At 41.9% G+C, this 13,733-nt stretch overlaps 1 protein-coding gene across 1 annotated transcript in view; it reads right to left on the bottom strand.

Moving 5' to 3' along the window:
- SYN3 (synapsin III) overlaps positions 1–13,733 on the bottom strand; it is a 1,181,147-nt gene that overhangs the window by 903,456 nt on the left and 263,958 nt on the right. The window contains exon 3 of the mRNA XM_086953619.1: positions 10,576–10,633. Within this exon, the coding sequence (XP_086809745.1) occupies positions 10,576–10,633 (58 nt within the window). The remainder of the gene's footprint in view (positions 1–10,575; positions 10,634–13,733) is intronic.

Here is a 13,733-nt window from a genome sequence, read left to right as displayed (position 1 = left end):
TCGGCGGCACCTCCAATCCCCCCTCTCCCTGAGTGGGGAGGGGGTGGGGGTGGGGTCCTACCGAGCACTTTGACAGGGCCGGTTGTGCTTCCCAGTCCAGCCCTGCGTCTCAGACCCCGCATCACGGCTCAGGGAGGGGGCAGCAAGGGCAGCTTCCTGTTTGGGCCTGTTCAGGCCAGGTCAGTGTTAGGGCTAAATGCTGCTCTTTTTAGGGCTCGGGCCTGCCGTAAACTGCGCATGCAGTGTCGCGCAGCGAGAGTCCTTTTCCCGGGGATTTGAAAATGGACCTGGAAATTCCTCGCAGTTCGTGAGTGTTATTTCCAAGGATCATTTTCATTGGCCTTCATGTGCGTTCTGTTTTTTAACAGAACACGCAATAGGCCCTGGGCGGTCGCGTAGCTCTGCCCATGGCCTACTGGTGTCTGTTACGTGCACCAGAGGCCATATGTTTTGAATTATTGCGGCTGCTGCAGAAACAATGGGAAGATAGGGACAGCCCCGCACTTCCATTCATCCGCGGCGTAAAATGGAAATACGGCTCTGCCCTGCACCGGGAGATCTCTTTCATTCCTACTATAACCACCTGAGGAAGACCCTTTGTGGCCCTGCAAGCCAAAACTATAGCGGTGTGTTAGCCCAATAAAGGTATCATCTTCGCAAGATGTTTAAAAAAATTAAAACATTGTACTTTCTGTTGACGCAAAGCTGTGCTGCTCCGAGAGAACTGACTTTATAGCAGAAAGGGAACACCAACTTGTGAAGAGTGTTTGCGCGTGGCAAAAAGTTATTTAACTGCCTGTCATTTCTATCAGAAAGATTGAGCATGGTGGTACACAGGGCCCACGTCAATTTAGACAGGTTCATTTAGGGATAGGTACGGATTGTTAAGTGATTGAACGCCAACGACAAACACATTATGAGAGTGACAGCAGAGTGAGAGTGACAGCAGAGTGAGAGTGACAGCAGAATGAGATTGACAGCAGGGTGAGAGTGACAGCAGGGTGAGAGTGAAAGCAGGGTGAGAGTGACACAGCAGAGTGAGACAGCAGAGTGAGAGTGACAGCAGAGTGAGAGAGCAGAGTGAGAGTGACAGCAGAGTGATTGACAGCAGAGTGAGAGTGACAGCAGAGTGAGAGTGACATCATGAGAGACAGAAGAGTGAGAGTGACAGCATGAGAGACAGCAGAGTGAGAGTGACAGCAGAGTGAGAGTGACAGCAGAGCGAGAGTAGAGTGAGAGAGACAGCAGAGTGAGAGACAGCAGAGTGAGTGACAGCAGAGTGAGAGACAGTAGAGTGAGAGTGACAGCAAAGTGAGAGAGACAGCAGAGTGAGAGTGACAGCAGAGCGAGAGTGACAGCAGAGCGAGATTGACAGCAGAGCGAGAGAGACTCAGCAGTGTGAGAGAGACTCAGCAGTGTGAGTGTCCCAGAGAGAGCAGAGTATACTTGTGCGCTTACACGGTGCACTGACACACAGGAGCTTAAACAAAGAACAGCTGAACACGTGTCTTGGGAGCTTCATGGAGGCAGCCGGCCCTCTGTGAGGGAAGCAGCAAGGAGGTGACTCCCCAACCAATCAAAGGCAACTACTCACAACCTACTGTACGATTACAACACAGGCCAAAGGGCAGAGCTAGGTCTTTTTGCATTACATAGGGTGAGCAGTGTGTGAGTATGCAGGGTGAACAGTGTGTGAGCGTGCAGGGTGAAAATTGTGTGAGTGTGTAGGTTGAGCAGTGTGTGAGTGTGCAGCGTGAACATTGTGTGAGTATGTAGGGTGAGCAGTGTGTGAGTGTGTAGGTTGAGCAGTGTGTGAGTCTGCAGGGTGAGCAGTGTGAGAGTGTGTAGGGTGAGCAGTGTGTGTGTGTGTGGGGTGCGCAGTGTGTGTGTGTGCAGGGTGCACAGTGTGTGTGTGTGCAGGGTGAACATTGTGTGAGTGTGCAGGGTGAACAGTGTGTGAGTGTGTAGGGTGAGCAGTGTGTCAATGTGCAGGGTGAGCAGTGTGTGAGTGTGCAAGGTGAACATTGTGTGAGTGTGTAGGGTGAGCAGTGTGTGAGTGTGTAGGGGCAGTGTTTGAGTGTGCAGGGTAAGAAAACTCGAACTAAGTCCACCACACACACACATAACACCACACACATAACACCACACACATAACACCACACACACACCACACACACACCGCACACACAACACCACACACACAACACCACTCACACACACACACACACACCACCACACACACACCAGCACACACACACCACCACACACTCACCACCACACACTCACCACCACACCCACAACCACACACAACCACACAGTCAGTGCGCGCTTTCACTGGGTACAAACACCACTAGGCGTCAGTGCAGGCTTCCACCAGGCACACACCACCAGCCGGCAGTGCACGCTTTCACCAGGCACACACACCACCAGCCATCAGTGCACAATTTCTACAGGCAAACACACCACCAGCCATCAGTGCACACATCAATTGTTAACATATCCACAATTAACTATTGCAGCAATCGCAGTATGGTGCACTTTACTTTTAAACATATTCATCTAAAGCGCAGCATGCCACCATTGCTACAATTCCAATCCAACCCACATAATTCCACTACACACCACATGCATACACTCCATAACACATGGCTAAAAGACGTTGCCATTTACAATGCCATTAGCTCTAACTCAAATTAATCTGAGACCTATTGCAAATCCAATGCATGTTTCTATTTCCAGCCATCACCGTAAGTCATCCACACCCCTAAACATAATGACACAGTCTCAGCAAATGCACACGACTCATTCACAATAATCTCTATCCACATTTCAATGTCTCAACAATCCCTACGAAACCCGACAACCACATCTATACAATCTTCTACCCCAGTTGCCACACAATGGCACCTTTACTCTCACACAAACCACCACTCTGTCCTATACCACTATCAATTCACACACCACCAACACAACACAAACACAGTATTATGCATAACCTTAATCTCTTCAAGCACACACTACCTGTTCATACAAAACACCACCCCTACCTTCAATGCACTCCTAACAGACCTCATTCCATCACCATCAACTACACCCTCCTCATCTTTCATCTTTTTACCAAAAAACACACAACCAACCAATCCTTGCACGCCACTCCACCACACATATTATCTCTTCATGCTCACAAAGATAATAAAACACTGATGACCACAGGCCATGTCCTCTCACACACCACATACACTCTCCTCCAACATACATCACCACCCAGTTTGTCATTCAACTTCCGCTCACCAACAGGGCTTTACATCCACATCCATATCAGAAACTCACTATATCAATAAAATAATTCACACCCCAACACACCAAAATCTTACATACACACAATTTCATACTACATAAAATAGAAAAAAAACACCCTCATTACTACCACTACTACCTACCACAAACACTCTACCACAACAACACACATTCACTCTCCTCTCATCTATTGCACAATCTAGAGCCTTAAAACATGACCCAAGTGCTCCACCACCCTTAATCCATACACATTCCAGCCTATACAAACACAAAGCATATGAACAACACACTACTCTTCACAACTTTGTATCTTCTTGTTTAGTACACAAACAAGGCTACTCTACAAAAACAACACAGTGCACCAACTCACTCTCAACCACCATCTCCACCACCTGCACACACAGACTAGTGCTAAATAAAAAGCCACAGGTCCACATCTCCCTTGCCTTGAGGGCCCAATATTGAGTACCTGTTGCCAGAAGAACCAATTTCAAACTGCCTTGTATCACCCACAAAAAAATACATGGACCAGTACTACTTTTCATCAGGAATCAAATCACCAAATGCACACAATAGAGGAATCCCTGCTCCAAATTGGCACCCTGCCTCAAACCCTCAGCATACAAGAACAAGCATTTGCAATGCAATAGGTCTCGCATTACTGAAAGTATGAGCTATTGGAGTTGCTAATTATAATGCAACATCTATAGCTCAAACTTTCAGTAATGCAAGAGCTATTTCATTACAAATCAGTCGCAGCACTCACGCTTCACCTTTAAACATTTTAAGCAAAAGAGCGGTTCCTTCAAAATTAAAGAAAACGAAAAAATACGTTTTTTCTATTTCTTCACTTTTGAAGTAATTGTGGCACCCGCACTTTAGCTTGAGATGTTTAAGGTTAAAGTGCGAGTGCCACTATTGTAACAAAAGTAAACAAATAGAAAAAAAGGCCGTCCGCAAGCTTTTTTTTCTATATATTTACTTTTGTTACAAAATATAAGATATAAATAAATATAAATAAATAAACAAACATAAAAGTTGCCCAAAATACTAAAAATAAGTAAGTTAGCTTTACGTACAGCAACATTTGAAAGTCTGAGTTTCTAAATATTTATCCATGCATGTACATATGGGACACTATATAATACAACTTTGTATCCCTTTATTATTATCCATAGATATGTATAACATTTTATGTAGTCATGTATCTATACTATATTTTTATTACTCTACTTTCACTGTAAAAAAAACCTTAAACTCTCTAAAATTCACTACTCTATGTCTCATCCGTTTTCAATATATTGTCTACCTCCACTCTCTGACTCATCCCAGACCTCATTATACAACTATGATCTCCCAAATAACCCTTTCTAGACTTTTCCCTCCTCAATTCTCCTTTGACCCATCCCAAACCTCATTTTACTACTAAGATTTCCCAAACAAAACTTTCTAGACTCTTCCCTCTTCTATCTCCCTTTTATCCTATTCAATCTAATTAACAGACTCACATGGCCACCGCTTCAATCCCCAATTTATATTTCCTAATACGAATCCACCAATAATCTACTTTGGGTTCCGGAGTAGCGTGAAATGCACTGAAAATAGCTTTAATGCCGCTTCAGGGGTAGTAAGTGCTATATAAATACATTTACAATATTTAGGCAAAAAAAGGATTGGACTCCTCATGGCCAGAGTCATAAGGCAGCCAAGGACATGATGAAGAGGAATGCCAAGTTAGTGAATTAAATTCAATCTGTGGTCTGCAAACACCGACATATTCGTTTTTACAAATTCCGCTTCCAAAGAAATTGACAACGAAAAACAAGCATTGTCAAATCCAGTAGTTCGGCTTGTTGTTTGGGGAAGTGTGTGGTAATATTTGGGTAACTTTGTGTTTGTTGCCCTGCAGCTGTTCTAAAAACAAGATGTTCATCATATTGCATGATCTTAGACTGCAAAAGCACGGAAACCATATGTAGGGTCCCCTTCTTGAACAGTGATAAGAGCATTATGAAAAGGAGTGTTAAGATAATGTTTGCACTATAAGTAGTCAACTTGAAAATCATACAAAGCAAAATATTTCCTAATACTTACTTTTGACCAAGAGCCAGTATTTTCTTTGGGAAAGCCTATACATAAGCTTATCTTTACTTCTTGAACAAAAAGCTATAAATCCAACAATATATTATGACAGCAAAGTAAAACAAATGAGCATGTAGTGCTTATTATTAAAACACTAAGGCCCTCATAACGAGCAGCCTGTATCACACCTGATCAAATCCGACTCCGCAGACACCGAATTAATTCATAGGGTGAGATAAATACCACCTGATTACAAGTTTTTGGGGAATAACATGAAGATTTTGGTCCTTACAGCAGCACCAAATCCACATGTAATGGTCAATCCCAGACATTTTTCCCCGATAAATGTCAGCAGGTTTGACCTGCCAGAATTTATCAGGGGAAAGCTACCCAGGTATGATAATTTTCTCACAATGCATACTTCCGATTTGCAAAGGAATCGCAATTTAAACCCGTATTCATGAGGGCCTAAGTCTTACAGAGCAATGCATCCAAACAAAAAAAGCACTTCATGAATATAAACATTATGAACAAGCTATTAATATTAAATACATTTAAATACTCACACTGATTTAGTCTAACAAAAGGACCAGTTGATCCCCAGCACCAAAGCCTAATGTGAACATAAATGTGACAATGTAACCATTTACAAAATACCAAAGCCTTTAAGGACATCCCATCTAAACAGTGGCAAACCATAAAAACACATGAAAAGTCATAGTTCAAGGGCGCTGATTCAAAGCCAACTCTTACTCTGCTTCTTATTGAACTTTTTAAAAATTTGATGGCATAAAGTCAATTAAACAAATAAGCTAAAGTTCTTTGTAGCCAGGCCCAAAGAACAAACACTGGGCTGTTGGTGACATATTCAATCATGCTGTGGATTTCTACACCTACTAGAATTAGGTATGGGCATATCATTACAGCATGTGCATTAGACATGAATTAGAACTTGAATTCTGTGTAGAAGACATGACAGTATTGGCCAGATGCATCAAGCTAAAAACCGGTCGCAAAGATTCTCTGAATCTGCCCCTTTGCGACCAGTATTTTTGCATTTGGGATGCATCATCCCAAATGCAAAAATCTCAAATAGAGAATTCGCTAAATTGCGATTGTTTGCATTTAAGGAATCTCAAATTGAGATTCCTTAAATGCAATGCATAAAAGTTCCAAAAATAGCGAATTCGCTAATAGGGCACGCAAATTACCACGAAGTACAACTTCATGGTAATTTGCAAAAATATTGAAAAATGCACTTTTGTGCATTTTTCAAAGTTTCATGTTGCGCACACACATGCCCTAAGGGCATGTGTGTGCGCAACATATGTGCACAGATCAAATTCAGAGGTGCTACAGGGTGTCCTTTGGACACCCCTGCACCCTTGAACTCGCAATCTCATTTTGCGAATCGCTAATTGCGATTCACAAATTGAGATTGTCTTCCCATTCATTCCTATGGGCCTCTAGCCCCATAGGAATGAATGGGCAGGTATTCATTAATTGAGACTCGCAATTTGCTAGTCACAATTAAGGAATTCTAAGGAATCGCTATTTTTGTTGTGATTGCTTGATGCATTCCATTTTGCTATTCCTTATTAGCGATTCTTTATTTTTCGCTAATAAGGAATCGCAAAATGGATGCTTGATGTATCTGGCCCTATAAGTCTTGAATATAATGATAAAAGGGAAACAGTTTGGATAATTTAATATACATGATAGACAAACAAGTGTTGAGTATGATAATAAAGGTAAGCTGTTTCGATTATCCAATACATTATAATACATTAACTGAGAGTCTCTCTGTTTTTATATTTTAATTCATTAATGACTTTATGTCTTGGTGTGTTTTCTTTATCCAATATAAAATTTCACATGTGTATACAAATAATTGATTACAAGACCAAGACACAGAACATAGTACTCATCAAATGCTTATGAACGTTATGAAATCTATATAAGTTCAAATTCAGTAGATGTCGATAAATTGACAAATTTTAACTTGTCTAAATGTATTTGTGTTCTATATTGATATACGAAACATTGTAGTCTTGAAGAGTTCAAGTTGGGAACGAAATGCATTGTATGGGCTGAAGTGTGTGTCTCTTCTATGATAGAGACAAGAATAATAAAGAATTAATCAAATAAAATAATTACGAAGCGTCTATTAATTATGATTTTCTCTTTTATTTCGAACCATCAAAAACAACTGAACAGAATTAAACCAAATTTGGTACAGAGGTAGAATTTTACTCAAAGAAGTGCCTATGCTTGGTTTCGTATAGCATAGTTTTACAGAAATTTGTATTTAAAAATGGTGCTCCGAGTTGGCATGAATGAGTTAAGCTTATAGATATGTCTGGACTGGTGTATCCTCGAAGGACACATGGATACAAAAATAAAAAGTTTAAAGAAATCCTAATACCAGAGTAAGATTTACTCTCATCATCCATTTGCGATGTGCAGATCCTTAAAGAATTTGCATATCTGATGGAAGAGGTGTTGCGCAGTGGCCAGGGTGCCTGACTCCGAACTACGGGGTTCACGGTTCGATCCCTGGCGCCGGTGGCGGGTTAGCCCAGCATCATGTGACTAGGGCAATAGCTTGCTTAATCTTCCCCAGGGCCACCAGCACCAGCACACCACTTCGGAGGTAGCTGTGCGCTTTACAAATACTGGTATTTCATTTCATCTGAAAAAGATCGCTTGGCCACAATACTAGAAGAAGAAAATCGTGCGACTGAGTCCCTGAGTCCAGACAGCTCAAACGAAGGGGCACACAAAGAAGCAGGGACGGTGCAATTTGAGGGCTTTGTTACATAAGATCTCTGGTGGCGGCATGTCTTGACTACTATAGCGTGACTTACACCGGGCTTCCCAAAGATATTAAAATTTAAAAGAAGACACTAGTATCAGGCAGCAAACGGTTCTTGAATCTCCACTAGCATGACCACCTAACGCAATATTGAATGCACTCTGTTGGCTTCATAAAGGTCTGCAAATATGTTTAACATTATTTGTTGCACCCATAAAGCATACTAGAAATGAATGTAGAATGCTCTGATTTTCTACGATATTTTAATCAGGAATTGCCTGTCGGTAAGATAGCCCTGTATTACTCAATATACTTTGAAAAGAATAAACCACGCAGACAGATTTCTAGGAATTTAGTGCCCAAAGCTCTGAAATTCTATGAAACTGACCAGTAGAAGAGGACCCTACCAAATTGGCTTCATAATACTCTGGCAACCGAGTTATTCAGACTGACTTTTGACCAAGGTCAAGTCTTTATGATTGATATACCAGCGGCGGGCCATGTATAGCATTTGTTTCGGCAACTATTGACCGCCAATCTCTTGTCAATCATCTCCACCTTAACATGTATACTGATCTTACGCAACTATAAGGTGACAGACAGCAGTTTGTAATGCTCCAATAAATAAGTAACCAAGATGAGTTATAGTAGCATATTAGGTGGAAGGATATAGACAGGTTACCTGTGGTACATTGTATTTTATTGGACTGCTGCCTAGTTTGGCAGATGACTCCATAGTCATCAAGGGTCATGGAAAGGTATTATATGTTCATTGTGTCATCCTCCGCCTAGTATTTTCGCTGGTAGGTATTGACCGGCAAAACACGCGACACAATGTTGTGCTTCTTTCTGATTAGCGATCATCCATTTATTTTAATTTTATGTGAGCTTTATGAAAGTGCTATCAACCATCTTTTCATAGCTGAAGAGTGCCTTGGTTAGAATGAGGGACCAGTGATATGCAATTTAGTCCACTTGAAAGAAACCGGTGGTGCCAGTGGCATAGTAAGATCCGGTGGTACCCGGTGCGGAATATTTCTTGTCACATCCCCCTCCCCACCCACATTGAAATTATTAAAATAAGGAAAAAAACGATAGTTACACACATTTTTGCCATTTTGTCAGCCCACTCAGTGATGACACCCGGGGCGGCCCGCACCTCCCTTCCTACGCCACTGGGTGGTGCAGAATGCAGTAGATCATTCGGCAAGGATGGGCAGTGCCATATACCAGTCAATAATGCTTTCAAAATGATAGCAAAGACTCGAGAAATAAAAAGTTCAGAGAGGCTGGGTGTAGCCAGCCTTGGGTGTCTGACTCGACAGGACACACAGTCCAACTGGAGGGGGTTGACATGGAGAAAACATCATTATGCATATGCCAGGGAGAAGAGCTGGGTCATAAAGGATCTGAGAAAATTGATTTTTTTTATTTCTTGATTGAAGAGAACGGGAATTCAACAAGAAGGAGCCCTGGACATGTAGTTGTTCAGGGACAAATGGTTCCCAATGATAGTAGGGAGAGTAGCCATGAAGCATCTGGTGGGCGAGGAAAAGTGTTTTCAAGGCAGCTCTTTCTTTTATTGGGATCCATGTAGGGACTGTTTGGCCGGCTGATGTGGTCGCATTGTTTCAAAGTTAACAACAGGTGACCTGTATCACTTTGAAATCTTTGGGATAATGAGGCAAAATGCTGGGGTGGACAGTGTATACTTTTTTACATTGATACAAATGTGACAGGACCACAGGGTGCATCAGGGTGAATTTCTGCGAGCAGCCAAGGAGCTCCCCTGGCAAGGGTGGCGGCCGGAAGGCTGGACCAGGAGACCAGGAGTACGATTTCAATTTTATGACATTTACGAACAGATTGTTAATTTGCATCTAAAGGCAGTGAGGCAAATTTAGTAAGTTGCCAAACTCATCACCAAGCATGTGGTGGAACTGTGTCCCACCTGCCTACATTTCATAACAAATCTAAAAGGAGTTAACTTGCCACCAGGAGGGCCATATGTGTGTTGCAAGACAGATCAGAGCCCTGAGATACTCTGTATGGCAGTTCGACCGCCCAACTTGTGATAGGGCAGTCGGACCACCACTCCAGCGGCAGCTGCACTGCCACAGTGGGTTTGGCGGTTCATCGGCCCGCAAACTCAAAATAAAGTCCTAAAACATAAGTCAACACATTATTTTTACAGATACTTTTCAGTACATGTGCCATATGTCCCAAAAGTCAGAAACCAGCCTTTTCTCAAACTAGGACCAGAATAAAGTAAAATGTATCACAAGCGTATTATCTACACCCAGTGATGTCAACCACCACACATGCTATCCTCTCTAAGCCAAACTTCTTGAGTAATAAGTCCATGGTGCATGTACACTCACCTGCTCCACTCGGATTTCATAGTCCTGGTTCACCTTCTTTGCCCGGAAGTACTTGGCCCTGTGGGAAAGAGAAGAAACGCATAAAAGAGGAATTCTTGGACGTTCCACGATAGTCCTGCACTGTGAACACTCAAAAGTCAATCAATGCACCATGTCCTTGGTCAGTGACCCTCCTCCCACTATTGCATTCTAAGGCCCATGAGCAGTCCACTTTGCCTCGATTGGCTCAGTCAGTGTGCCCCTTGTAAAACATTCATAATGTTTACATTTAATGATGCTGACAAGGTGCAATGCGCCTTGAAACGTCCTGCTGCTTTGACTCAGGCACCTGGAACCAACGGCATTTAATCGCAAGAATATTAGAAGGATCCCTGTGGTGTGCTCAATTAAAATATGAAAGGTAATAAATATGTAATTATTCAATCCACAAGATGTGTCAAGATTCCAAAATAAAAAAACAACAGTTGATGGACAGAATGCAGAACAATGTCATACATTCACCCCAGTACAGAGATCTGGGCCTAAATCCACCGTTTTTTTTGTTCACCATGCCATTCCAGTTTGAACCCAGCCATATGCAAATCAGTTTTGACCCTGTGCCCAAAGGGAACAGTCCAGCCCGAACTGCCAAGCCAGCTCCTCCCTGGACTGGAAACAAGCATCCTAGGACCGGTTTCGGGCTTTCAGCCCTCATCAGCCAGGATAGCTTGATTCCAGTAGCATGGAGAGCACGGGACTCACGTCTGAGCATACCCGTCCAATATGTCAATAAATTATAGACTTTTCAATAATATATTCACAACGTAATAAAAGGTGTTCTGTGCCCCAGTGGTCACATAGTGAGTGAACAACAGTGTGTATAATACATGAAAACAATAGAACAATTATGCTTTTTGTATATTTTGGGCCCCAGCATTTCAACAGTTCAAAACAAATCAGTTCCTGTTATAATTATAAGTATTAATCCATAAATATTATTTATTCTGTTGTTTTTCTTTTCCCACATATATCCTAACTGCTCCTGCTTCTATGTACTTTTTCTTGTCCTGATGATGACCCTTCATTCACCGTGGGCCGAAACAACGTCAACGGCAACAACAATAAATACTGATTTGTTTTGGACTACTGTGGTTCCACACAGAGCACAAACGTTTTACAACAAGGTGAGGTGATGCACAAACTGAGACATTATTCCATAATTGCAATATATGCAATTTTGTAACCCTGTGACTAAATTTACATTGGACAAATCACCCAAAAAGTAAAGACCCGACTTTGGCATAAGATGCAATGTCATGCATCTCCATTATGACCTCACATTATGGAGTTGGGCTAACGGCTAGGGTGGTCGACCTCAAATCTGGGGAACTGGGTTCGAGTCTCGGCATTGACGCTGAACATCCTGTGATTCTGGGCAAATAACTAAATCTAACAGCGCATACCAAAAAATGAATGTGTCTTCATGTAATGCAACTGGTGCTATGTAAAGCGCTCTGATAACCGAGTGAAGTTCGCGCTATCTAAAACTCTGGAAAATAAAAAAATAAAAATTATGACCTACGTGATATCTGGTGGTATGCACTGAATGTTCCTACATGTCCCTTTCTATTACAGTTATGCCTTTCATGCAAATCATATCTAGTTCATGTGTTATGTTAACAATCGAGTGCCTAACATACCAACTTTCCACAAATCAGCCACTGTGGATAATATATGTATAATGAGACCAATATATTTTGGTTTTATTTTGGTTTTCGAAACAATCACTGAGGGGCTTGTTTTTCTATCTCCATTTTTAAAGGCAGGGTTTCTTCTATTTTTCACACCGGTCTGTTGTCTACTAAACACTCGTCCCTCTCTTTATGTGAGTAATTTTTCTCTGTTTATGCCTGATGTCATGCAGGCGACCATTTTGAATACTTACGATGCTTCTACACATGTGTGCAACTTATCTCCTGCAGTTGCATTGGGACACCAACACCTAGCACCCTTGTTCCCACTTGAAGCTGACCCTCCAGCAGCCCTGGAGGCAAACAGAGCAACGCACACTTGCTGCATTGGCAACCAGCACAGAGTTTTTATGGATTTACAGTTCTTGCAATTTTTTGCTTAGGTGATCCTGTCATTAATATCCAGGCAACCTCTCTAGCTGAGATTTCTTCTAGTCTATTTCGGCCCGATATTTGCTGCCCTTATTTTCTCATTTTCTCATTTTCAAGTAAGTCCCTCCTCAGATTGACAATTCCTGTGGAGGTTCACATGTATATTTCTACAGTCGGCTGCAGTTACCTCGGTTTCTAGTTAAAAAGATAATTTAGATTTTTTCAGATTGGTCATCTCACCAAATTTTCAACATGAGTAACACCAGCATAACTATTATGACATAACCCATTTATTCGGAAGGAATTATATCTTTATTAATGTATTCTGTTGATTTTTTTCGTTTCCTATATGTAGACTGACTGGTCTTTCTTGTCCTGATGATGACCCTTCATTCACTACATTTCCTACCTGCTGCACAACTGCTGCTACGATGTACATGCCACAGAATGGTATCCCAGTGTAAAAAAAAAACTCTACCTGCTGCACAACTGCTGAAAATAAACATGCCACAGAATGGTACCCCAGTGTAAAACATCCTCTACCTGCTGTACAACTGCTGATAAAATAAACATTCCACAGAATGGTACCCCAGTGTAAAACATCCTCTACCTGCTGTACAACTGCTGATAAAATAAACATTCCACAGAATGGTACCTCAGTGTTAAACATCCTCTACCTGCTGTACAACTGCTGATAAAATAAACATTCCACAGAATGGTACCTCAGTGTTAAACATCCTCTACCTGCTGTACAACTGCTGATAAAATAAACATTCCACAGAATGGTACCTCAGTGTAAAACATCCTCTACCTGCTGTACAACTGCTGATCAAATAAACATTCCACAGAATGGTACCCCGGTGTAAAACATCCTCTACCTGCTGCACAACTGCTGATAAAATAAACATGCCACAGAATGGTACCCCAGTGTAAAACATCGTTACTGTTGCTACAACGTACATGCCACAGAATAGTCACCCAGAGTAATGCATACCACAGAATGATACCTCAGGGTAAAACATCCTCCACTTGCTGCACAGCCGCTGCTACTATGTA

The sequence above is a fragment of the Lissotriton vulgaris genome, chromosome 1_2 (genome assembly GCF_964263255.1).
Source record: "Lissotriton vulgaris chromosome 1_2, aLisVul1.2, whole genome shotgun sequence".
Taxonomy (NCBI): domain Eukaryota; kingdom Metazoa; phylum Chordata; class Amphibia; order Caudata; family Salamandridae; genus Lissotriton; species Lissotriton vulgaris.
Note: the sequence above shows the minus strand (reverse complement) of the source record. Positions and strands in the feature narration are given on the sequence as shown.